A 26,978-nucleotide genomic window follows, 5' to 3' on the forward strand; every position below is an offset into this window, starting at 1 on the left:
AGCTTGGTAAGTGGTTAGGTGAGCAGGGGAGTGAGTGTCCTGCTGGGCAATGTCTGGCCATGTTTGGCAATGGAGGCTCTGGGCCCGCGTAAATAAGAACGTGCCTCACGTAACCGGGGTGAGGGACGTTACCGCGACGAGGCCGAGTACAGTCTTCAGTCGAAACATTCACCCCCACCCTCAACCCCACCCTCACCGCTGGTGTCTGTGACGAGCGCCTCTCTCTCTCACACTCCTCTCCCTCCCTCCCTTTCGCCCGTCAATCCCTGCGCTCTCTCTCCCCGTGTCAACATCTCTCTCCACTCTCCATTTACTCTCCACCCCCCGTGCATCATTGGCTCCCCTCTCTCTCTCTCCCCTCACTCTCCACGTGTAAAATACCTCCTCTCTCCTACCTCCCTTTTCTCTCTCTCTCTCTTACCTCCTCACACCGTGTATCCCCTCTCCTCATCCTCACCCCCTTCTCCTCGTATATCGTCCGTCTCCCCTCCCCCTCTCTCTCCCCTCTGAGTATTCCCGTTATACCGTCTCCTCTCTCTCTCCCCATCTCTCCCCTCTCTCTCTCCACGTGCCCCCCCTTCTCTCTCCCCATCTCTCCCCCTCTCTCTCCACGTGCCCCCCCCTTCTCTCTCCCCATCCTCTCCCCTCTCTCTCTCTCTCCACGTGCCCCCCCCTTCTCTCTCCCTATCTCTCCCCTCTCTCTCCACGTGCCCCCCCCTTCTCTCTCCCCATCTCTCTCCTCTCCACGTGCCCCCCCCCCCCCCACGATCTCCGCCATGCGTCTCAGGTGACGCGGCCCGCGCGAGAATCGAGCCGGGCGAAGGAGGAGGAGCGTGGGGATTCGGGGCTCCCCGTGGCTCCCGGTGGCTCCCGGTGGCTCCCCGTGAGAGCCCCCAACCCCACCAGCCGTAGAGTCTGTGAGCGCCTCGCAGGAGGAGGATGCGTCACCGCCGGCGCCGCGTGGCTGCGCTCTCAGCGCTCTGCCTCTCCCCGTTCCTCATCTCGCTGCTCAACGTCTTCCTCCTGCTCCTCCCGGGCGCCATGGAAGACACGGACGCGCCGCGCACGGCCAAGCCCCGGCACGGGAACGTGGACACGATTGACACGATGGACACCGGGGAGCTGGGGATGTTGCCCCCGCCACCCGGCGCCGTGGAGGGGCCCCCGGCGGAGGGGCTGCTCCGCTCCCTGGCGCGCTGGGCGGGGTGCGCGCACTTGGGGGGGCGGGGGGCAGCCACGCTGAGCTGAGCCGGCTCATCCGTGCCCGCCACGCCGAGGTGAGCCGCCTCCGGGCTCTCCACGCGGGGGGCTCCCCGTGGGGTGGCGGGCGCGTCTCGGACCGCCGCCTCATGGAGACGGGGGGCTACCGTCACCTGTCGAGGGCGGGGGGGGGTCCCCCCTCTCCGTCGCCACCACGGCCGCCGCCGCCGCCACCAAAGTGGGGGACCCCGAGGAACCCAGGTCTCTGGGTTGCGCCGATTTGGCCACCGTGTCTGGCCTCCAGTATCTGGGCAGCGGGTACACGAAGGCCGTGTACAAGGCTGTGCTGGGGCCCCCCTCGGGATCACCCTCGGGCTGGAGGGGGCCCGTGGCGCTGAAGACGGTGGATTTGGGAGGCCACGATATGGCGACATGCGTGAAGGAGTTCGGTGACCCGGACGGATGCTACCGGCTCGCGGCTGCCAAGCTGCTGAAGGAGATGACCATCCTGGGTCGACTGAGGCACCCCAACGTCGTGCGGGTGAGGGGTGCTGGCATCGGCAGAATCATCGTCATCCATCGGCAAAATCATTGTTATCCATCGGCAGAATCATCGTCATCCATCGGCAGAATTATCGTCATCCATCGGCAGAATCATCATCTATCGGCAGAATCATCGTCATCCATCGGCAGAATCATCGTAATCTATCGGCAGAATCATCGTCATCCATCGGCAGAATCATCGTAATCTATCGGCAAAATCATTGTTATCCATCGGCAGAATCATCGTCATCCATCGGCAGAATTATCGTCATCCATCGGCAGAATCATCATCCATCGGCAGAATCATCGTCATCCATCGGCAGAATCATCGTAATCTATCGGCAGAATCATTGTTATCCATCGGCAGAATCATCGTCATCCATCGGTAGAATTATCGTCATCCATCGGCAGCAACGGTAGCATCATCATAAGCAGCAACAGCAGCAGCAGAATGAGTCTGCTGAAGCAGTTGTAGCAGAACCATCATCATCTGTAGCGTCATCAGCAGACATTAGCAGCAGCAGTAGTAGTAGCAGCAGTTCCATAATCATAATCGTCATCAGCATCATCAGCATAATTTGCATCAAACTCCATCATCAACAACAGCTACATGAACAAAAACATATACATCATCATCAGCAATGTTATCAACATTATTGTAATCATCGTACATGCCAGCATTACAATCACCGTCATCCTCAACATGAGCAACATTCTAACCACCATCGTGATACACGTCGTCAACATACTCCTCTTCATTTGCAACATGATCAACATCATCAGCATCCTCAACATGATTCATCATCATCACCATAGATGCCATCAAAGCCATGAGTGTCGTCATATGTGTTAGTCGTACTTTTACACACCTTACACACTGTACACACACCTTATGTATACACCTACATACATATCACACACACTCCTCTTACATATCGTACACACACACACTCGCCGTGCACACATCATACTGTAACGCATTAACCCTTCGTCATCTGCATTGTTGCGAGTACACGCGTGTGTGTGTATACACGTGATACAAACGCGAGTGCGCGTGCGAATAGAACGCGTGTGAATATATATTGTAAACGTGTGAATGCACGTGCGTGAGTACACGTGTGAATGTCATCGCGTCCGCGTAACGCGTCGCTGTGCGCGCGCGTGTGTGTTGTGTACACGGGCCCACGTGCTGTACACACACGGTGGGTGGCCTTGGATGATGGCGCGACATGGCCTTGACGCACAGAGCACATTTGGAGGACAAATACCCGTGAGGGACGACGCGTGGAGCAAGCGGGGTTGACGGCGGATCTCGTCTCGATGCGCCTGTCGTTAAAGCACGCTCGTGGGACAGGTTGTGTGTATTGAAGGGCGTGAGGTCGTAAATGGACACGGTGATTGGTGTGGCACTTGCGTTTGATGGATGATATCATTATGGAGCCGGGATTGAATTTATGGATATGAGATTGGTTAGGGTTTGCGTTTGACATCAGATAATTATGGTGTCTGGTGTGATATTATTATGACGCTCACTTACACAGAAAAGCCTCACTGAGTCTCAATACTTTTTTTTCAGGAGGGTCCTGTCAAGTGCTTCGCAGTAGAGAGCGATGTTGCTATCTGTAATCCCAATTGGGTGATTTGCAGGTAATTTGTAAAGTTTAGGATGTTTGGCCAATACCGGTTACATTGTGTGGCGCTTTTGCGATGGTTGGAAGAAGATGAAAACACCAAACAGGTGCCCGAGTGGAGTGCTGTGAGGCTCAAGCGTTACCGCTTATGTGCCACCCTGTCCTCCGAATATGGGATTAATGTGGGTCTTTCATTTGATGGATACGAGATCACTATGGATTTGATATTGTATCATGGATCTGCAATTGGCATTGGGCTTGAGTTTGATTCATGTCAGATGGTCATGGTACCTAGGTGTTATGCGGACCCGGGATTGAATGGATCTGAGATTGGATGGATCTGTGATTGAGGATCTTGGATTTATGGATCTGGGAATTGGATGTATTCACCAGCGCGCAGATGAAGCGATTGGATCAATTCACGTGCAAGAGAGCGAGGTGGGTGGTTTTGCAGATCGCGGGGAGGCCTACGTTCCAGGAGTGGATTTACAAAGGCCTGTGAATTCGTTGTTCGAACACCGAGGAGCGATGAGATTCGCCGGAATTCTGTGATTGAAGGAGGGGCGGGAGGAAGAGGAAAAGCCGCCCCCCGAGGCGACCTCCCACGGAGCGGATGATGATGATAACGAAGATAAACGATGATGATGATGTTAGCCGGGCGAGATGATGGAAAATATGGGGGGCGGGAAGGGCAAGGTGGGGGGGGTGGATTCCACGTGTGTCTGCCTGTCTGCGTGGGGAGCGTTGTTAGTACTGCGGTCAGCGCTACGCTGCACTACGAACCCGGCCACCCGAGTTCGATTCCCGCACACGGGCCAACACCACCAGTGACGGTTTTCTGAATTCGGTCTTGGGCCCTCCCCCGAGGTCGACTCAGCCTTTCAAATGAGTACCCTGGTGCGGTGTTGTAAACATCGCCACCGGGGGAGACAAAGGCGGCCGGACGTGCTTGTTGGCCACCCACCCCTTCGCGTGCCGTTCCGGCCTTCATAGCGTGCTCGCAGAACAAGCACTTGCCCCAACAGTCTGTGTCGCCTGTACGGGGGAATCTTTGTCCTGTGAGCGAACGCCACTTGCCACCGACAGTCTGTTTTGGACGCCTATAGCGGGGGTCTTGTGAGTTGTTAGTGCTTTGACCACTCTTTGTTGTTGTGCGTGCGAGTGGGGAGCGGTGGCGCAGTGGTCACGCGCACTGCGCCGCGAACCCGGCAGGCCCCGAGTTATAAACCGGGCCACGGCCACCATCAGTGGCGAGTGATAGACGGCTACCTGGCGCTTTGGGTTAACGTCGCCACTGGGGAGACAAAGGCGGCCGGGCGTGGTGCTGGCCCTTGTTGTGCCGTTTCGTCTGTAATCGGTGCCCGCAAACAGCACTTGCCCCGACAGGCTGCTAAGGCTACGGCGGGGAGATCTGCGTCTGTGTGTGCATCCACGTGTGTCTCAACGCAGTGCACACCCAACCGCGTGTGCGGTGTGTGTGTGTACGATGTGTATGTGTATGATATATATGTGTGTGTGGTGTGTGTACGATGTGTGTGTGTGCGATGTGTGTGTGTATGATATATGTGTACGATGTGTGTGTGTACGATGTGTGTGTACGATGTGTGTGTGTGTGTACGGTGTGTACGATGTGTGTGTGTACGATGTGTGTGTGTACGGTGTGTACGATGTGTGTGTGTACGGTGTGTACGATGTGTGTGTGTACGATGTGTACGATGTGTGTGTACAATGTGTGTGTACGATGTGTGTGTACGATGTGTGTGTGTACGACGTGTGTGTGTGTACGATGTGTGTGTACGGTGTGTGTGTGTGTACCGTGTGTGTGTACGATGTGTGTGTGTGTATGATGTGTGTGTACGATGTGTGTGTGTACGGTGTGTGTGTGTATATGTACGGTGTATGTGTGTTATGTGTACGATGTATGATATGTGTACGGTGTGTGTATCTACGATATATGTGTACGATGTGTATGTATGATATGTGTACGATGTGTATGTATGATATGTGTACGATGTGTGTGTGTACGGTGTGTGTGTGTGTGTACGATGTGTGTTATGTGTACGGTGTGTGTATCTACGATATATGTGTACGATGTGTATTATGATATATGTGTACGATGTGTGTGTGTACGATGTGTGTGTGTGTACGGTGTGTGTGTGTGTGTGTACGGTGTGTGTGTGTACGGTGTGTGTGTGTACGGTGTGTGTGTACGGTGTGTGTATCTACGATATATGTGTACGATGTGTATGTATGATATATGTGTACGATGTGTGTGTGTGTGTACGATGTGTATGTATGATATGTGTACGATGTGTGTGTACGGTGTGTGTGTACGATGTGTGTGTGTACGGTGTGTGTGTGTACGATGTGTGTGTGTACGATGTGTGTGTGTACGGTGTGTGTGTGTACGATGTGTGTGTGTACGGTGTGTGTGTGTACGGTGTGTGTGTGTACGGTGTGTGTGTGTACGGTGTGTATGATGTGTGTGTGTGTACACAATCGCGCCGTGTGAGGTAGCGTGTGTGTACAGTACGGTGTGTACAGTAGGCGATGTTGTGTGTACAGTGCGTGTAAGGCTGTACTGTATATAATGAGTGTAAAGTGAAATGCAGTTGGATGCGTTCACGGGTGCGGGGTGAGGAAGGGAAGGTGAGGGATGGGTGAAGACATGGAGCTGGTTAATGTGAGCATGGTGAGGGAAGTGTAAGTGGTGAGCGAGGTGTGAGTGGTGAGGGGCAGGGTGAGGAGCAGGGTGAGTGGTGAGGGAGGTGTGGGTGGTGAGGAGCAGGGTGAGCGAGGTGTGGGTGGTGAGGAGCAGGGTGAGGGAGGTGTGAGTGGTGAGGAGCAGGGTGAGGGAGGTGTGAGTGGTGAGGAGCAGGGTGAGGGGTGAGTGGTGAGGGGCAGGGTGAGCGAGGTGTGAGTGGTGAGGGGCAGGGTGAGTGGTGAGGAGCAGGGTGAGCGAGGTGTGAGTGGTGAGGGGCAGGGTGAGCGAGGTGTGAGTGGTGAGGGGCAGGGTGAGGGAGGTGTGAGTGGTGAGGGGCAGGGTGAGGGAGGTGAGTGGTGAGGGGCAGGGTGAGGGAGGTGAGTGGTGAGGGGCAGGGTGAGCGAGGTGTGAGTGGTGAGGGGCAGGGTGAGCGAGGTGTGAGTGGTGAGGGGCAGGGTGAGTGGTGAGGGAGGTGTGGGTGGTGAGGGGCAGGGTGAGCGAGGTGTGAGTGGGAGGGGCAGGGTGAGTGGTGAGGGAGGTGTGAGTGGTGAGGGGCAGGGTGAGGGAGGTGTGAGTGGTGAGGGGCAGGGTGAGGGAGGTGAGTGGTGAGGGGCAGGGTGAGCGAGGTGTGAGTGGTGAGGGGCAGGGTGAGCGAGGTGTGAGTGGTGAGGGCTGTGTGGGGTTTCCGGAGTCTGGGTATCGTCAGGAGCAGCGGTGAGGGGGGAGGGGCTGTGATGGGAATGGGGGGGGGTCACGAGGGGAGGGGCTGTGATGGGAATGGGGGGTCACGAGGGGAGGGGCTGTGATGGGGATGGGGGGTCACGAGGGGAGGGGCTGTGATGGGGGGTCACGAGGGGAGGGGCTGTGATGGGGATGGGGGGTCACGAGGGGAGGGGCTGTGATGGGGATGGGGGGTCACGAGGGGAGGGGCTGTGATGGGGATGGGGGGGGGGTCACGAGGGGAGGGGCTGTGATGGGGATGGGGGGTCACGAGGGGAGGGGCTGTGATGGGGATGGGGGGGTCACGAAGGGAGGGGCTGTGATGGGGATGGGGGGTCACGAGGGGAGGGGCTGTGATGGGGATGGGGGGGGTCACGAGGGGAGGGGCTGTGATGGGGATGGGGTCACGAGGGGAGGGGCTGTGATGGGGATGGGGTCACGAGGGGAGGGGCTGTGATGGGAATGGGGGGTCACGAGGGGAGGGGCTGTGATGGGGATGGGGGGGTCACGAAGGGAGGGGCTGTGATGGGGGGGGTCACGAGGGGAGGGGCTGTGATGGGGATGGGGGGGGTCGCGAGGGGAGGGGCTGTGATGGGGATGGGGGGTCACGAGGGGAGGGGCTTTCTGGACTTTAGTTCACGAAACCCGAGCGTGGGATGTAACCTGAACTCAGACTCACACACAAATACTCTCACACACACACTCAGATGCACATACAAAGACAAAGATCCCCCGTATAGCCTTACAAGAACTGTAGGGGCAAGTGCTGTAAGCGAGCACCTATGAAGACGGCACGGTACACGAGGGGGTGGCCAGCACCACACCCGGCCGCCTTTGTCTCCCTAGTGGCGATGCTTACACACCTCACAAGGTACTCAACTGAGGCTAAGTCGACTTAGACACATACACACATACTCATGCACACTCACAGATAGATATACACGCACACAGATACACATCTTTCCCTTCCACACAGATACACGCTCATACACAGATACTCATACACACACACGGATACACAGATACTCACACACAGATACACAACAACCGCCATTCGCCACTAAGTGATGGTGACGTGACCACGACGCTTGTGCCAGGCCATGTGCACCTTGAAGCCACGTGAAGTGTCAAACGCCCGCTGGCAGGAGGTCACGGGGCAGACCCAAGTGCCACGGGTCGACTGACTAAGATGACTGAGATGACTGGCTGATGCACCACCTGTGCCCCCTACTGTGCCAACCTGCTGTGCTTTAGCCACCCGACGCTTCGCTCGTTGTTGTGAGCGTCGCTCCTCCGCCCTCCGTTGTTGTTGGAGGGCGACTGCCTCCAACTGCCCAGTAGCAGCGTCCTTCACGAGCCTCCTCCACAGAGGCCGATCTTGACACCGCTGGTACCAGTCATCGGCAAGTCCACTCAGCTCCACGTCCTCCTGTACCACATTACTCCATCTCTTCTCTAGCCCGTGCCGCGCCCGTTTAGCCCCCTCGATCCGGCCGAACAAAAGCGGTTTCGGCATGCGGTGGCTGGGCATGCGGGCTACATGGCCCAGCCAACGCAGCCTTGCCTGCCGGAGGAGCTCACCGATAGGACCTTGCCCAGATCTTTCAAAGATTTGTGAGCTCCTCACACAATCCAACCTGGTTAAACCCAGGATGGATCGTAGGCAGGCTAGCCTAAATGTTTCTAACCGGCGAAGATGTTCCATTAGGGGGGTCCACGTTTCGCAAGCGTAGAGAAGGGAGGGAATGACCGTGGCCGAGAAGACCTGAAGCTTAGTGCGGAGCGACAGACCAGGTAGCTTCCGATGAAAAGATATTGCCGCTCGACTGATTCGGAGTGAGACCTCTGCTGTTAAACTGGACCCGGTCAGATACACACACAGATACACACACATACTTATACACACAGATACACACACACATACTCATACACACAGATACACACGCATACACAGATACACAAAAAACAAAACAAAGATCCCCCGTATAGCCTGTTACAGACTGTAGGGGCAAGTGCTGTTAGCGAGCACCTATGAAGGCCGGAACGGTACACGAGGAGGTGGGTGGCCAGCACCACGCCCGACCGCCTTTGTCTCCCCAGTGGCAATGTTTTTATCCACCGCACCAGGTACTCATTTGAGGCTGAGTCGACCTAGGGGAGGCCCAGGACCGGTTCAGATAATCGTCACTGGTGTTGGCCGTGAGTGGGAATCCAACCCACACACATACTCATACACACTCACACATATATACTCAGAGATGCACACACATACTCATAGACAAAGATCCCATCCCATGTGTAGCCTTCAACGGACTGTTAGGGCAAGTGCTGTTCGTGAACACGTACGAAAGCCGGAACGGCACAACAAGGGGGTGGGTACCCAACACTACGGCCGGCCACTTTGTCTCCCCAGTGATGTTTTTACACACCGCACCAGGTACTCATTTAAGGCTGAGTCGACCAAGGGGAGGTCCAAGATCGGTACAGATAATCATCACTGGTGTTGGCCGTGAACCAGAATCGAACTCGGGTCGCTGGGTTCGTAGCGCAGCGCTGCACTACCGCCCCCCACTCATTGACACACACATTGATACATAAGACACACAAATACACATCGATACAAAGATACACACATACTCATGGATACATTCTCACGTACACACATGCTCGTAGATACACGCCCATAAACATTCACACGTAAAGTCACACTCGCACGGATACACATAGACAAAGATATATAACAGTAGCCGCCATTCGTCACAAAGTGCTTTTGCAAGAATAGGTGCACTGAGGCCACGTTAAGTGTGGAAAGCTCACTGCCAGGAGGTCACGGGACTTTGTTGGAGGGCGACTCACTCCAACTGCTCAGTGGCGTCCTTCACAAGCCTCCTCCACAGAGGTCCATCTTGAATACTGCTTGTACCAGTCATCGACAAGTTCCATTAGCTCCACATCCTCCTGTACTACATCAGCCCATCCTTCTCTTGCACGTCCCGCACCCCGTTTAAGCCTCCTCTGGGTAGCCTAACATATGCAGCTTGGGCATGCGGTGGCTGGGCATGCGGGCTACATGACCCAGCCAACACAGTCTCCTCGCCTGCCAGAGGAGCTCACTGATGAGATCGTGAGCTCCTCACACAATTCAGTTTGGTTAAACCCAGGATAGCTTGAAGGCAGGTCAGCCGAAGTGTTTCAGGCTAGCGCTCATGTTATTTTTTTTAAAGACGACCACATTTCACAAGCATAAAGAAGAGGGGGTATGAGCGTGGCTGAGAAGCCCCGGAGATTCATGTGGAGCTACAGACTTCCCGGGAGCATTATGTAGCCATTGAATAGATAGTGCCTGCTCGACTCAATTCGGAGTGAAACCTCCTTCGCCTTATCAGAGCTGGCCACGAGCAACACTGTCACGACTCCCCCCCCCCCCCGTACTCCTGGCGAGCTGGTCAGCGTGGAGTGTTTGTTCACACAAAGTACCCAGAGATTCGCTCTGATTTGGTGTGTCTGATGGTAAGGCTGGATCCACCTCTTCACGGCGATCTCTGGTGGGACGCGTTAACTCTTGCTACTTGGGATCCAGGACACGTTAACGCTTGCTACTTGGGATCCAGGACGCGTTAACGCTTGCTGCTTGGGAAACAGGACACGTTAACTCTTGCTGCTTGGGATCCAGGACACGTTAACGCTTGCTGCTTGGTATCCAGGACACGTTAACTCTTGCTGCTTGGGATCCAGGACACGTTAACGCTTGCTGCTTGGTATCCAGGACACGTTAACGCTTGCTGCCTGGGATCCAGGACACGTTAACTCTTGCTGCTTGGGATCCAGGACGCGTTAATGCTTGCTACTTGGGATCCAGGACACGTTAACGCTTGCTGCTTGGTATCCAGGACACGTTAATGCTTGCTACTTGGGATCCAGGACACGTTAGCGCTTGCTGCTTGGGATCCAGGACGCGTTAACGCTTGCTACTTGGGATCCAGGACATGTTAACGCTTGCTGCTTGGGATCCAGGACGCGTTAACGCGTGCTGCTTGGTATCCAGGTCCTCCAGTGGACTGGAGGGCCTGGATCCCAGTGGACTGGAGGACCTGCTGCCGTCACAAGAGGAATGGACGGTCCTGCATTCGAGCCAGGATGACATCAAACAATAGCGAGTGTGCCTTCTGAGTACAATAGTGAATGGGTGTGTGGGAGGCTACGAGTCCCAGGCCATTGTTGGCTCGCCTCCGCATCAACGGGAGGAATGGTGGTGGTTGCCTACGTCCTCACCAAACGTCAACGTCTGTGGAGGGATGCAGGCAAGGCTGATGATGAGTCAGATTCTGTCGGACCCCTTTCCCGAGCCTTGGCTAAAGTGTCCACTTGATATCGAGTCATCTTATTGGGTGACGTTAATGCCCCCCCCGAGTTGGATCATGACGCGGGCACTTGGGGCAAAAGTTATTGTTATTGAGTCAGATCGGCTCGTTAAGCAAAGGTATGAGGCTGCTTGATTTCTGTGCAACCCATGGGCTTGTGAGCACCAACAAACCGTTCGCTCATTGACACATCCATTACAACGCCTTGTGTGCATACCGAGTCCCAAGCAAGAACATCTGCTGGCCATGGCCTTCACACCAAAATCTGTCATGGAGCTGATCTATCCAGCGACCATCGGTTTGTTGTCTATAAGATGCGCCTGTCAATCTTCCACTGTGGGGGTTGGGGCATCCACCTTGGACCCCATTCAAAATTCACAAACACCTGGTCTCAGATAACTGTTGAAAGTCGTAAGCAATGATGCTATCATTGCTTGCAGGTAGTTGGCATCGTCCCGATGCCAAGGGGGAATGGCTAAGATTAAGGACTGTGACTCACGCAGCTGTTATGGCTGCACTGGGTTACCCAGTCGAGACCTCCACAGAAACCCTGCTTGGCGGTGGTGTTCCAGATAGAGTGGGCGCGCATTCTTACCGCCTTAAACATCCCACGGCGAGGGACGAGGAGGTTTACCGCTGCCTATGAACCGCGCGGCGCTGCAACGTGGTTGAGCTGCTGAGATGGATACGGTCTCAGAGGCACGCATGTGAACATTTGGACGCACGTACAGGCGGTGACAACACACAGAGATCCCACGGTGTAACGTGACGCACGAACACACGAGATGCGCGCACGTGCGCGCGCACACGCAAACACACGTGTGGACACGCGCACGTAATTCACAAACGAAGGTGCGCACGTGACCTCACGCTCACAGTCCGTTTCTCGCCTCCACAGGGAGGTAGGGAGACGGGGAGGCAGGAAGGGAAAGATGCGAGGAGAGAGGCAGGGAGGTGAGGGTGGAGCAATGCAGGGAGTTGAGTCTCGTGGAGTCTCTGGGAGACTCCGGGAGTGAGGCAGGCAGGCAGGCAGCGGTGAGCCGCTCTCGGAATGTCTCGCGCTCCTGCTGAGCGGCGACTCCCATCCCCCCCCACTTCCCGCTCCTCCTCCAGCAGAGAGACTCGTGACTGACGAGGAGGAGAGAGTGTGAGGAACAACACGTGTACACATGTAGTACTGTATATAATTTAAACACCGTGCACATGTAAACAAAGGCGAGGACCCCCCACCCATATCGCCTTTAATAGGCTGCGAGTGCAAGTACTGTTGAGGAGCACCTATTAAGGACAGCATGTTCCATATAAACATACCCTGGCCGTCTTTGTCTCCCCGGATTTGATGGGGATTTGTTTTTATACACCGCACAACCTGGATCAACCTAGGGGCCGCTGACCCAGGATGTGCATGACGCGTTGTTGCGGAGTGGACACTGCTACCGGGAGGGTAACGGAGTCTCGGACTTGCTCACGACGATGACGATGTTGATGATAATGATGAGGTTGTTGACGCTGATGTTGTTGTTGTAGCTGTACGGACACTGCTACCGGGAGAGTAACGACGTCTCGGACTCGCTCACGGCCATCACGGAGCTCGGCTCTCCGCTCGAGATGATCCAGCTCCTGCAGACGTCGTGGGAGGAGCGATTCCGGGTCCGAGCCACGTGACTACCTGCGTGACTACCTGTGTGACTAATCTGTGTGTGTGACTAATCTGTGTGTGTGACTACCCGTGTGTGACTGCCTGTGTGTGTGACTATCTGTGTGTGTGACTACCTGTGTGTGTGATTACCTGTGTGTGTGACTATCTGTGTGTGTGATTACCTGTGTGTGTGACTGTGTGTGACTACCCACGTGACTACCTGTATGACTACCTCCGTGACTACCTGTGTGTGTCATTAGCTGTGTGTGTGACTACCTCCGTGCCCACCTGTGTGTGTGACTAGCTGTGTGTGTGACTACCTGCATGACTACCTCCGTGACTACCTGTGTGTGTGTCTACCTGTGTGTGACTGCCCCTGTGTGCGTGCGTGCGTGTGTATGGCTGCCCCCATGTGTGTATGACTGCCCATCCGTGTGGCTTCCTCCCGTGTGTGTGACCACAATGTGTGTGTGTGACAACCCTTCCGTGTGTGTGTGACAACTCTTGTGTGTGTGTGACCGCCCTTGTGTGTGTGTGACCGCCCTTGCGTGTGTGTGACAACCCTTGTGTGTGGTTGACCGCCCTTGCGTGTATGTGACAACCCTTGTGTGTGTGTGACCGCCCTTGTGTGTGTGTGTGACCGCCCTTGTGTGTGTGTGTGACAACCCTTGTGTGTGTGACAACCCTTGTGTGTGTGTGACTGCCCTTGCGTGTGTGTGTGTGACTGCCCTTGTGTGTGTGTGTGACCGCCCTTGTGTGTGTGTGTGTGATCGCCCTTGTGTGTGTGTGTGACAACCCTTGTGTGTGTGTGTGACAACCCTTGTGTGTGTGTGACTGCCCTTGCGTGTGTGTGTGTGACTGCCCTTGTGTGTGTGTGTGACCGCCCTTGTGTGTGTGTGTGACCGCCCTTGTGTGTGTGTGTGTGACAACCCTTGTGTGTGACTGCCCTTGTGTGTGTGTGTGACCGCCCTTGTGTGTGTGTGACAACCCTTGTGTGTGTGTGACAACCCTTGTGTGTGTGTGACCGCCCTTGTGTGTGTGTGTGTGACCGCCCTTGTGTGTGTGTGACAACCCTTGTGTGTGTGTGTGACAACTCTTGTGTGTGTGTGACAATTCTTGTGTGTGTGTGACTGCCCTTGTGTGTGTGTGTGACAACCCTTGTGTGTGTGTGTGTGACAACTCTTGTGTGTGTGTGTGACTGCCCTTGTGTGTGTGTGTGACAACCCTTGTGTGTGTGTGACAACCCTTGTGTGTGTGTGACTGCCTTTGTGTGTGTGTGACCGCCCTTGTGTGTGTGTGTGACCGCCCTTGTGTGTGTGTGTGACAACCCTTGTGTGTGTGTGTGTGACAACTCTTGTGTGTGTGTGACTGCCCTTGTGTGTGTGTGACCACCCTTGTGTGTGTGTGACCGCCCTTGTGTGTGTGTGTGACAACCCTTGTGTGTGTGTGTGTGTGACAACCCTTGTGTGTGTGTGTGACAACCCTTGGGTGTGTGTGTGTGACCGCCCTTGTGTGTGTGTGTGTGTGACTGCCCTTGTGTGTGTGTGTGACCATCCTTGTGTGTGTGTGACAACCCTTGTGTGTGTGTGTGACCGCCCTTATGTGTGTGTGTGTGACAACCCTTGTGTGTGTGTGACAACCCTTGTGTGTGTGTGTGACAACCCTTGGGTGTGTGTGTGTGACCGCCCTTGTGTGTGTGTGTGTGTGACTGCCCTTGTGTGTGTGTGTGACCATCCTTGTGTGTGTGTGACAACCCTTGTGTGTGTGTGTGACCGCCCTTGTGTGTGTGTGTGTGACAACCCTTGTGTGTGTGTGACAACCCTTGTGTGTGTGTGCGTGTGACCGCCCCCCGTGCGTGCGAGTAGATCTGCTTGAGCCTCACGAGGCTGCTCCACTACCTCGCCCACTCCCCGCTGGGCCCCGTCGCGCTCCTCGACTTCCGCCCGCGCCAGTTCGTGCTGCGCGACGGGGAGCTCAAGGCGAGCGACCTGGACGACGCAGGCGCCGGGGACCCCCCCTGTCGGTGGCGCGGGGCGGCCGCGGGGGGGGGCACGGGGGGCCCCCCGCCGTGCTCCCTCCACTTCCCCGCGAGGAACTTCACGCTCCCCTGCTGCCCGCGCACCAGGACGTGCGCGGGCCTCAACGAGAAGCGCAACCTCTACAACGCGTACAGGTGAGCGGCGCGGTGGGGGTGCCGGGGGTGAGCGGTGAGCGGCGCGGTGAGGGTGCCGGGGGTGAGCGGTGAGCGGCGTGGTGAGTGTGCGGGGGTGTGTGGTGTGGCGAGTGTGCGGGTGTGTGGCGTGGTGAGTGTACGGGGGTGAGCGATACCATGAGTGTACAGGTGAGCGATGAGTTGAGTGTACAGGTGAGCGAGGGGGTGAGTGACCAGCAGAGTCATGGGTGAATGGATTAGTTAGTCAATGCTGGCGTGAGTATCTGTGTGATTATCTCAGTGAGTACCTGGGTGAGTGAGTATCCAAATGAAAATCTGGCAGAGTATCTCAGTGAGTACCTGGGTGAGTATCTGAGCAAGTACCCGTGGCTCTGGCAGGTACTTCTTCACCTACCTGCTCCCCCACAGCGCCCCCGCCGGCCTGAGATCCCAGCTCAACGACATCGTCAACGCGACCGGTGAGGAGGGGGCGCCAAGGGGGGTGACGGGGGTGGGTGACGGGGAGGGTGACGGTGGGGGGGTGACGGGGGGGGGGTGACGGGGGGTAACGGGGTGGGTGACGGGGAGGGTGACGGTGGGGGGGTGACGGTGGGGTGACGGGGGGGGTGACGGGGTGGGTGACGGGGAGGGTGACGGTGGGGTGACGGGGGGGGGTGACGGTGGGGTGACGGGGGGGGGTGACGGGGGGGGTGACGGGGGGGGGTGACGGGGGGGTAACGGGGTTGGGTGACGGGGGGGGTGACGGGGGGTGGGTGACGGGGGGGGGTGACGGTGGGGTGACGGGGGGGGTGACGGGGGGGTGACGGGGGGGGTGACGGGGGGGGTAACGGGGGGGGGTGACGGGGGGGGTAACGGGGGTGGGTGACGGGGGGGGGTGACGGGGAGGGGGTAACGGGGTGGGTGACGGGGGAGGGGGTGACGGGGGGGTGGTGACAGGGGGGTGACGGGGGGGGTTGACGAGGGGGGTTGACGAGGGGGGGTGGTGACGAGGTGTGTGGGTACTTGGGATCGATTCGCACTCACGGCCAACACCGGTGACGATTATCTGAACTGGTCCTGGGCCTCTCCTAGGTCGACTCAGCCTCAAAATTAGTACAGTACTCAAAATTAGTACAGTGCAAACACCACCACTGGGGAGACAAAAGCGGCCGGGCGTGGTGCTGGCCGGGCGTGGTGCTGGCCACCCACCCCCTCGTGTGCTGTGCCGGCCTTCATAGGTGCTCGCTAACAGCACTTGCCCCTACAGTCTGTTACAGGCTACACGGGGGATCTTTGTTTTTGGGTATCTGCATGGGTGACTGGTATTTGTGTGTGTTAGTGAGCTAACGAGGATTGTGTTGACGGGGTGAGCTAACGAGCTGCATGTTGACGAGGTGAGCTAACGAGGAGTGTGTTGACGGGGTGAGCTGACGAAGAGTGTGTTGATGGAGTGAGCTGACGAGTAGGGTGTTGACGAGGTGAGATGACGAGGAGTGTGTTGACGAGGTGAGCTAACGATGATTGTGTTGACGAGGTGAGCTAACGAGGAGTGTGTTGACGGGGTGAGCTAACGAGGAGTGTGTTGACGAGGCGAGCTAACGAGGAGTGTGTTGACGAGGCGAGCTAACGAGGGTTGTGTTGACGAGGTGAGCTAACGAGGAGTGTGGCATGGCCCAGGGGAGCTGCGGGTGGGGGTGGACGAGACTCTGAGCCGCATGGAGTCGGTGCTGCATCAATACCAGCACGGCACCTACCGCTCCAACTACAGCCAGCACCTCACCACGGGTGAGAACTCCTCCTCACCACACACTCACCACACACTCACTCACCACTCACTCACCACACACTCACTCATCACTCACCACACACTCACCACACACTCACTCATCACTCACCACACACTCATCACTCACCACACACTCACTGCTCACTCAGTCACCACTCACCACTCACTCACCACACACTCACTCACCACTCACTCACCACACACTCACTCACCACTCACTCACTCACTCACCACTCACTCACCACACCCTCACTCACTCACCACTCACTCACCACACACTCACTCATCACTCACTCACCACTCACTCACTCACCACTCACTCACCACACCCTCACTCACCACACACTCACTCACCACTCACTCACCACTCACTCACTCACCACTCACTCACCACACCCTCACTCACCACTCACTCACCACACACTCACTCATCACTCACTCACCACTCACTCACTCACCACTCACTCACTCACCACTCACTCACCACACCCTCACTCACCACACACTCACTCACCACTCACTCACCACACACACACCACACACTCACTCACCACACACTCACTCACCACACACTCACTCACCACCCACTCATTCACCACACACTCACTCACCACACACTCACTCACCACACACTCACTCACCACACACTCACTCACCGCTCACTCACCACACACTCACTCACCGCTCACTCACTCACCACACACTCACCACACACTCACTCACCACACACTCACTCACCACACACTCACTCACCACTCACTCACCACTCACTCACCACACACTCACTCACCACTCACTCACCACACACTCACCACACACTCACTCACCACACACTCACTCACCACACACTCACTCACCACACACTCACCACTCACTCACCACACACTCACTCACCACACACTCACCACACACTCACTCACCACACACTCACTCACCGCTCACTCACTCACCACACACACACTCACCACACACTCACTCACCACACACTCACTCACCACTCACTCACTCACTCACCACTCACTCACCACTCACTCACCACACACTCACTCACCACACACTCACTCACCGCTCACTCACCACACACTCACTCACCACACACTCACTCACCGCTCACTCACTCACCACACACTCACCACTCACTCACCACACACTCACTCACCACACACTCACTCACCGCTCACTCACCACACACTCACTCACCACACACTCACTCACCGCTCACTCACTCACCACACACTCACCACACACTCACTCACCACTCACTCACTCACTCACCACTCACTCACCACACACTCACTCACCACACACTCACCACACACTCACTCACCACTCACTCACTCACCACACACTCACCACACACTCACTCACCACACACTCACTCACCGCTCACTCACTCACTCACCACTCACTCACCACTCACTCACCACACACTCACTCACCACACACTCACTCACCACACACTCACCACACACTCACTCACCACACACTCACTCACCACACACTCACTCACCACACACTCACTCACCACTCACTCACCACACCCTCACTCACCACACCCTCACTCACTCACCACTCACTCACCACTCACTCACCACACACTCACCACACACTCACTCACCACACACTCACTCACCGCTCACTCACCACTCACTCACCACTCACTCACTCACCGCTCACTCACTGTGTATGACGACTGCGTTTGGCTGTTGTCGCCTCCACGTGAGTGGCGTGGGGGGATGAGTTTTAGGGGTTGGTTGAGTGAGGGAGGGGGTGAGTGGGTGGGAAGGGGGGGTGAGGGGCGGGGCTGGGGTCTATCCACCCTCACCCCGTGTTCGCATTGAGCCGCACAAAGGGAGCCTCTCGTCCTCTGCCCCCCCACTCACAAAGGCCCCCCCCCGCTCTGCGCCCTGACGACCCAATTAGCATTACCCAGCACGGGTCACGGTGGGGGGGGGGGGACATGGGGGGAGGGGGGGGCACGGGTGGGGGCCATCTCCCCCCCCCCTCCTCCCACGTTGGAACCTAGATAATGTTTATGCTGTGGATATTGGCCTAGAAAGTTAAAGAATGCACGAGGCGTGCTGTCCCCTCCAGCAGCACGACTAGCGTTGTCGAGTCACGTGCTCAGAGCAGCCCCGTGTTAGATGTTTCCACCCCCACCCGGCACACCACGTCAAGTATTAACGAGTGCCCGTGAGAGATAACGATGAAGGAAGGCGACGTGGGGAGAGCCGTGTGTGTACTCACTCACATCCACACACTCTCTCACTCGCTCACCCGCAAAGACAAAGATCCCCTGTATTGCCTTAACAGACTGTTGGGGCAAGCGCTGTTAGCGAGCACAGGTACTAACACACACACACTCACCCATGGACTAGCACACACAACACGTGTGCATACACACCACATTACACGTGTACACACCCCCAAACGAGTGAACACACCCTCTACACGTGTACACACCCCCAAACGAGTGAACACACCCTCTACACGTGTACACCCCCCCAAACGAGTGAACACACCCTCTACACGTGTACACACCCCCAAACGAGTGAACACACCCTCTACACGTGTACACACCCCCAAACGAGTGAACACTCCTTCTACACGTGTACACACCCCCAAACGAGTGAACACACCCTCTACACGTGTACACACCCCTCGGCTCGCCACAGGAATGCACTCACAGGGGTCCAGGGACCCCTGGGGTCAGGGGTTGGGGTCGGGGCGCCTAATAACCATGCTCGGGAGGGGGAGGGGAGTAGGGGGGAGGGGAGAAGAGCAGAGAGGGGAGCAGAGAGGTGAGAGGAGCAGAGAGGAGGGGGGAGCAGAGAGGGGATCAGAGAGGGGAACGGAGAGGGGGGCGGAGGGGATAGGGAAGCAGAGGGGGGAGGGGCGAGAGGTTTCGCTTTAATCCCCTTAAGCCTCCCTCCCTTCCCCCACGCGCAGCCCTGACCTGCCTCCCCCCTCCCTTTGGGGTTGAGGGGACACAGAGGGATGGGATCCGGAGGATCCTGCCCCTTGCTGGGCATGGAGTCTTCGAACACGTGACAGGAATAGGGTGATGATGGTGATGGTGCTGATAATGGTGAGGTGGTTGTGATGGTGGCTAGCTACGTACGGTGTGAAAGAAGTTCAACATACATGCAACGGTGGTGTTGATGATAATGGTGATGATGTGACTGTAATTCGTATGATGATGATGGAGATGTTGGCGGCGACTGATGCTGATGATGACAGAAACACCTGTGCAGGACATCGATCCTCACAATCACGCACCGCTCTCTCGACTCCCCTCACCCCTCCCCTGCCCCCTCTTATCCCTCCTCCCAACCCCACTCATCTTCTACTCAGTTCTCCTTTCCGCAATATCTCCTGCCCCTCCTGCCCCTCCTGGCCTTGCCCCCCTGCCCCTCCTACCCCTCCTGCCCCTCCTGCCCCTCCTGCCCCCCCTGCCCCTCCTGCCCCTCCTGCCCTTGCCCCCCTGCCCTTCTCTGTCTGACCCTCTGCTCCCCATCCCTGCACTTCGTTGGTGTGTTGCCCTTCCCCATCACTTCCCTTTCCGCCGCTCACGTGCTCTGCCCTTTCTTCTCCGGCCGCCCCGCTCCGGTGCGTAACCCCCCCCCCCCCGCCCCACCGTGTCTCCCCCCCCCCCCCCGGCGCGCACCGCAGGCTACCGCGAGTTGCGCGGCGTGGCGGTGTCGGAGCGCCACGACTACCGCTGCATGCCCTCGTACCACCCCACGGCGTGCCTCCTGTCGGTGCACGACGCGGGCGAGGCCGCGCTCGTGTGCAGCGCCCACACGCCCTGCCGCGCCTTCGTGCTCACCGGCACGCTCACCTGGACTGGTGAGAGCCGCGCCGGCGGGGGTCAGAGAGGGGGGTTGAGAGAGAATGGGGGGGGGGGGCTCACCAGGACAAGTGAAAGGGGTCTAAGATGATGGGCAGATTGGTGGGGGGGGGCGTCACACACACATACCCATGAATGCACACAGACAGGTACATCAACATTGGGGAGACAAAGGCGGTCGGACGTGGCGCTAAGCACCGCCTTGTACCACCATGTCAGCCTTCAGCGGTGCTCGCTAACAGCACTTGCCTCAACAATCCTTCAAGCTACACGGGCATCTTCGTCTTTGTTTGTATATGTGTATTGAGTGTGTGAGTGTGTAGTGGTTAGCGCACCTCCGATTAGCACGGCTGGCTACGTACGTTGTGAAAGGAGTTCAACTTATGTACATACATCCTGTGCTACGAACCTGACCACGCCAGTTCAATTCCTGCTCACAGACAACATCGGTGACGAATATCTGAAGTGGTCCTGGCCCTCCCCTAGATCAACTCAGCCTTAAATTAGTAGCTGGTGTGGTGTGTAAAAACATCAGTACGGTAGAGACAAAGGCGGCCGGGCGTGGGGCTGGCCACACCGCACCCCGTCGTGTGCTGTCCCGACCTTCAGAGGTGCTCGCTAACAGCACTTGCCCCAAGAGGCATTCATGGCTACAAAGAGTGTCTTTGTGTGTGTATTTAAATGGCATGTAAGCTTGTGTGTGTATTTAAATGTGTGATCACACATGTGTGTGAATCACAGGGGGCACGTGTCTGCCTTGACCGCCTTTGTCTCCCTCACGTGGCTTCCAACTCAATTTAAACATTCACCGCCGGAAAGAATGCGTCTGCAGATTTCAGTCTCCAACCCCCTCTCTCAACCCCTCTCCCTCTCTCCCTCTCGCCTCCCTCCCCATCATTAATCTCTGTCTCTCTGCGTATCCCTCCCCCCGCCTCCCCCATGCTCCCCCTTGCTCCCCCCTCGTCTCCCCCACCGCCCTCAGGTCGCCAGCTTGTGTTCTTCAAAACCGGGGCTGCAGATTTCACCTCTGACCCCGACAAAATCACGTACGTGCGGGAGTGAAGATGGGGGCGGTCACGTGAGCCTGTGTGTGCGCGCGCACGCGCGTGTGTGCATGTGTGCGTGTCTGTACGTTTGTGCGCGTACACACACGCATGCGTGCACACGCATGCACTGGTTTATACAAACACAGCCGACAGAAGATGGAGGGGGAGAGGGGGAGACAGAGAGAGGGAGGGAGGCAGTGGTGGAGGAGAGGGTGTGTGTGTGATGGAGGAGATGGTGTGTGTATGTGATGGAGGAGATGGTGTGTGTGTGTGATGGAGGAGATGGTGTGTGTATGTGATGGAGGAGATGGTGTGTGAGTAATGGAGGAGATGGTGTGTGTGTGGTGGAGGAGAGGGTGTGTGAGTGATGGAGGAGATCGTGTGTGATGGAGGAGATGGTGTGTGTGTGATGGAGGAGATGATGTGTGTATGTGATGGAGGAGAGGGTGTGTGTGTGATGGAGGAGAGGGTGTGTGTGTGATGGAGGAGATGGTGTGTGTGTGATGGAGGAGATGGTGTGTGTGTGATGGAGGAGATGGTGTGTATGTGATGGAGGAGAGGGTGTGTATGTGATGGAGGAGAGGGTGTGTGAGTGATGGAGGAGATGGTGTGTGTGTTATGGAGGAGATGGTGTGTGTGTGGTGGAGGAGATGGTGTGTGTGTGGTGGAGGAGAGGGTGTGTGTGTGATGGAGGAGAGGGTGTGTGTGTGTGGTGGAGGAGATGGTGTGTGTGTGTGTGTGATGGAGAAGATGGTGTGTGTGTGTGTGGTGGAGGAGATGGTGTGTGTGTTATGGAGGAGATGGTGTGTGTGTGGTGGATGGTGTGTGTGTGATGGAGGAGATGGTGTGTGTGTGATGGAGGAGATGGTGTGTGTGGCAGAGGAGATGGTGTGTGAGTGATGGAGGAGATGGTGTGTGTGTGATGGAGGAGATGGTGTGTGTGTGTGATGGAGGAGATGGTGTGTGTGTGAAGGAGGAGATGGCGTGTGTGTGGTGGAGGAGATGGTGTGTGAGTGATGGAGGAGATGGTGTGTGATGGAAGAGATGGTGTGTGTGTGATGGAGGAGATGGTGTGTGATGGAGGAGATGGTGTGTGTGTGATGGAGGAGATGGTGTGTGTGTGGTGGAGGAGATGGTGTGTGTGTGGTGGAGGAGATGGTGTGTGAGTGATGGAGGAGATGGTGTGTGTGTGATGGAGGAGATGGTGTGTGTGTGATGGAGGAGATGGTGTGTGATGGAGGAGATGGTGTGTGTGTGATGGAGGAGATGGTGTGTGATGGAGGAGATGGTGTGTGTGTGATGGAGGAGATGGTGTGTGTGTGATGGAGGAGATGGTGTGTGTGTGATGGAGGAGATGGTGTGTGAGTGATGGAGGAGATGGTGTGTGTGTGTGATGGAGCAGATGGTGTGTGATGGAGGAGATGTTGTGTGTGTGATGGAGGAGATGGTGTGTGATGGAGGAGATGGGGTGTGATGGAGGAGATGGTGTGTGTATGTGATGGAGGAGAGGGTGTGTGTGATGGAGAAGATGGTGTGTGTGTGATGGAGGAGATGGTGTGTGTGTGATGGAGGAGATGGTGTGTGAGTGATGGAGGAAATGGTGTGTGAGTGATGGAGGAGATGGTGTGTGATGGAGGAGAGGGTGTGTATGTGATGGAGGAGATGGTGTGTGTGTCATGGAGGAGAGGGTGTGTGTGTCATGGAGGAGAGGGTGTGTGGTGGAGGAGAGGGTGTGTGATGGAGGAGATGGTGTGTGTGATGGAGGAGATGGTGTGTGATGGAGGAGATGGTGTGTGATGGAGGAGATGGTGTGTGTGTGTGATGGAGGAGAGGGTGTGTCATGGAGGAGAGGGTGTGTGGTGGAGGAGATGATGGTGTGTGTCGGAGCAGAGAGACTGTAATGGAGGAGTGAGGGGATGAGAGACAGTTGGGGGAGGGGTCGATGGAGATGTCGGCTTGTCGTCATGGAAACCTGATGTCACGTGAAGAATTCAGTCATCTGTGTTGCCATGGCAACTTCAGGGCTCTGTGCCACGTGCCACTGGGGGCCACAGGGGTCCTTGTCCCGAATTCCCAGGGGGCCCTGTGCACACAACACGATCGCCATGGCAACGGCCACGGAACACACACCCCAAACCCTGAAATCAAGGGAGGTCAGCAGGAGTTCACATGTGATGACAATGATGCTGATGACAATGATTATGACAATGGCGATGATGAAGATGGTGAGAGGTGGTGACAGTGAAGATGACGGTGATGATGGTGAAGACGGTGATGACGATGGCGTCGACAATGATAAAGACGACTGTGATGATGGCGATGGCAATGATGCTGAAGACAATGCTTACTGCGATGGCGTCGTTCATAGTGACGATGCTGATGAACTCAAGATGATGACTGTTAAGAAGATATCACGACGACGATGAGGATGCTGATGATGATGAGTCGTCACGAGCCTCTCTAAACATTCACGTCACGTTTTTCATGTAACCATGTGTCCCTCAAATTTCTTGGCCTTAAAGGCCATGGGGTTGGGGGGGGGGGTTTAAGCGGCCATTGCTGTGTTCTACCTGGGCCGCATTTATGGCTGAGTAAATCTAGAGGCGGCTGCGCTCGCCATTGAGCCGCTGCGCTCGGAGCGACGAGTTGGAGTTCCGGATAATCGGTCGTAGCGACTGTTGCCACTTGCCTTGAGAAGTGGGGAGGCCATTGTGTGCCTACATCTCCCATCCAAAGCCGGTGGAGAAACGGCGGGGGAGGTGGGAGGGGGCAGCGCTTGTTACTGTTTGCGGGCCTGAGCCGGCGATGAAAAATTACACATTCCTGTGGTGGGGACCAGTCTCTCCGTAAGGTGGGGACTTTCTGTTCACTTCCCACAGTGGTACTACTTGTTTTTATATATCAGCCTCGGTGCGGGCGGTGCGATGGCGGTGAGCGTTCCGTGTAACTGCTCGAGAGCGTGGCTACTGCACCCGTCCATTGTCGGTGCTGTGACGTCACGGGCGTACTGTGACGTCACGGGCGTACTGTGACGTCACGGGCGTGCTGTTCCGGAGCGCCTGACGTGAATGCAATAACTCCCATGTCCATGGGATCCTTGTTTGACGGTATCAAGATGAGGGAAAAAGAAGACTGCTCAACCCGAGCTATTAATGCATTGATAGTTTCATTGCCTTTGTGGCGTTCTCTGGCCTAACACTGCTGGTGTAGGTCAATCGGTTGCAAGGACAATGCATACGTTATTATCAAAGCACGTTTCGTTTGCATGTTTTACCGCAAGCGTGGATGCGTGTGGTGAATGCGGCCTTGATGCCTTGCCGACGATAGGTGTCTATTCGGCGTTTTAAACATGTGAACGCCTCCTGTGCTCTTACTGGAACGGGTAAAGCCCTATGCTTTTTTTTTCCATCGGCACCCCGTCCGGCCGCAACGCCAGGGTCACGGCGACTCTCGCTGACGTCGATGCGACGATTTTTGACGCTCAAAAGTTGCGTTGCTGTTAGGGCGACTTGGCTTGGAGGGCGCCCGGCCACGTGGACCGAGGAGTCGCCTCCCCCCCCCCACACCCCCCGCGCCCTCCCCGTGGCGTCACCGCATGGCCCACCACGCTCACCGCTTCCGATGCGTGGCGCTTCCGCGATTGCCGCCGATTAAACACTTCCGAGGACAAAGCGTAATCGTTCGTTCATTAATTAATAATCATCACAATAATGTTTTTTTGCACGTTTTGGTTATTCACGCTGTCGTTCTTGTAGCGAGCGCACGGATATCGCGAAGGAAGGTGCTGCCGTTAGGTTTCACGGACGCGGTCTGGGGTGGTTTCGTATTAGGGGGCGATGCTGCCCCTGCTGAGTAATCCCCGTTGAGTAATTCGCTGTGTAATCTTTTCTCCAAATCTGTACCGTGACACCGGTGCACAATAGCTCACTCTTTCCGAATGACGGCAGGGGGGGGGGATCTTGAACGTCCACTGTGAAGCAGACGGCGCGTAGCATTAGTGCGGTCAATGCAAACTGCAGTATTAACTAGGGCGGCTTGCTGGAATCGAAGCACGTAACCCCTGAAACAAGCGGTGAACGCTGGGCCGCGTCGCCGCCACCGCGTGTTGGAAGTGGTCACGGAATCCGTGCGCGTCATTGTTTTTCTTCCCTTCCAGGTTTCTCGCTAACGAAGCCTAATTAGGTGCGGCTACAAGGGAATGTTTTGGCAGGGAAGGTAACGCGGGGGACAATCGAGTTGAGTTTGCGTGACCAGGATGAGTCTCGTTTACGTCAACACATACAGTTCAACGTCGTCTCTGATTCATAATTGGTTATTGGGGGTTAAACTAAATGTTTGTGGTCATGAACCCTCCACCACCCGACGCGGTCAAACATTAATTTGTCACGTGGTGTACAAGCGTGTTAACTACGTGCCGATTACGGTCTTATCGTTTCGGCTCGGTCGCCCGCCCGCCCATGAGTTCAGAGAGAAATTCTGACGGCCGATGTTGTTGAATTAAGAAGGGCAGCGTTTGGCTTGAAACTGCGTCAAGCATCTTCAGGACAAAATGCAGAAAGTCGGAGTAACAGTCCAGGAAGTCAGAATCAGGATTCTAATCGATCCATCTGGCACACCACGTGACAGTTTAATTTGTTTGGCTATGTCGGGAGTGCAAAGACGTGAAATCGTCATCGTTGACGAGCACCTCCGATTAGCACGGTTGGCTACATACGGTGCGAAAGAAGTTCAGCATATACACACACAGGTCATCATCTCTGCGGGGTCGATAAAGTGAGTACTCGGTGGGTGGGGGGGAGGGGCTATGAGGCTGAGACTGCGCGAGCTGTACACGCCGGATGTTACTCGTCACTGTGATTCCTCCCGTATTTATTGTCAGAGCAATAAACGTCCCGTGGACACGGCCCTCGTGCACGCGTCTCGCTCCCCTCGCGCGACTCAACGCATGGTGCCGAGTCGAGGGCACGCCACGTGCACGTAGGACGACCTCGAAGCACAAGCATCCTTGTGCAGAATACAGGTGAACTGTGTAAATGAGAAGACACTATTCCGCCTCCACGTGCATAAACGTCCCCTCCACGTTACAGATTACAAGTATGCGGTATTTTTGTTTTTTTTACACATTCCATCAGCCACACTGAGTTGTGGGTGTGTAGAATTTCAGCAGCACTTGGTTCAATGGTGGACCGAGTTCAGACATTCAATGGCTCCGTCAACAGAATCAGGTTCGTTCGAATCAATCGTTCAATGCAGGTGTAATGACGACTTGCCACACTTTTCTTGAGGTGGCACTTTAATGAAGACACGACGTTCACTTGACGTCAGGCGGAGACCCCCACTGCAACA

At 56.1% G+C, this 26,978-nt stretch overlaps 1 protein-coding gene across 1 annotated transcript; it reads left to right on the top strand.

Moving 5' to 3' along the window:
* The first annotated feature begins 1,259 nt into the window (after positions 1-1,259).
* Positions 1,260-26,536, top strand: PKDCC (protein kinase domain containing, cytoplasmic). Its single transcript, XM_032955985.2, is given in 8 exon segments — positions 1,260-1,461; positions 1,464-1,741; positions 12,687-12,809; positions 14,664-14,971; positions 15,350-15,429; positions 16,628-16,735; positions 20,409-20,585; positions 21,569-26,536. Coding segments are annotated over 8 exon segments (1,266 nt in total). The 5' UTR covers positions 1,260-1,349; the 3' UTR covers positions 21,649-26,536.
* Positions 26,537-26,978: the final 442 nt, after the last annotated feature.

Source organism: Petromyzon marinus, chromosome 17 (assembly GCF_048934315.1).
Source record: "Petromyzon marinus isolate PM22_M1 ecotype Great Lakes invasive population chromosome 17, UKy_Petmar_22M1.pri1.0, whole genome shotgun sequence".
NCBI classification, from domain to species: Eukaryota; Metazoa; Chordata; class Hyperoartia; order Petromyzontiformes; family Petromyzontidae; genus Petromyzon; species Petromyzon marinus.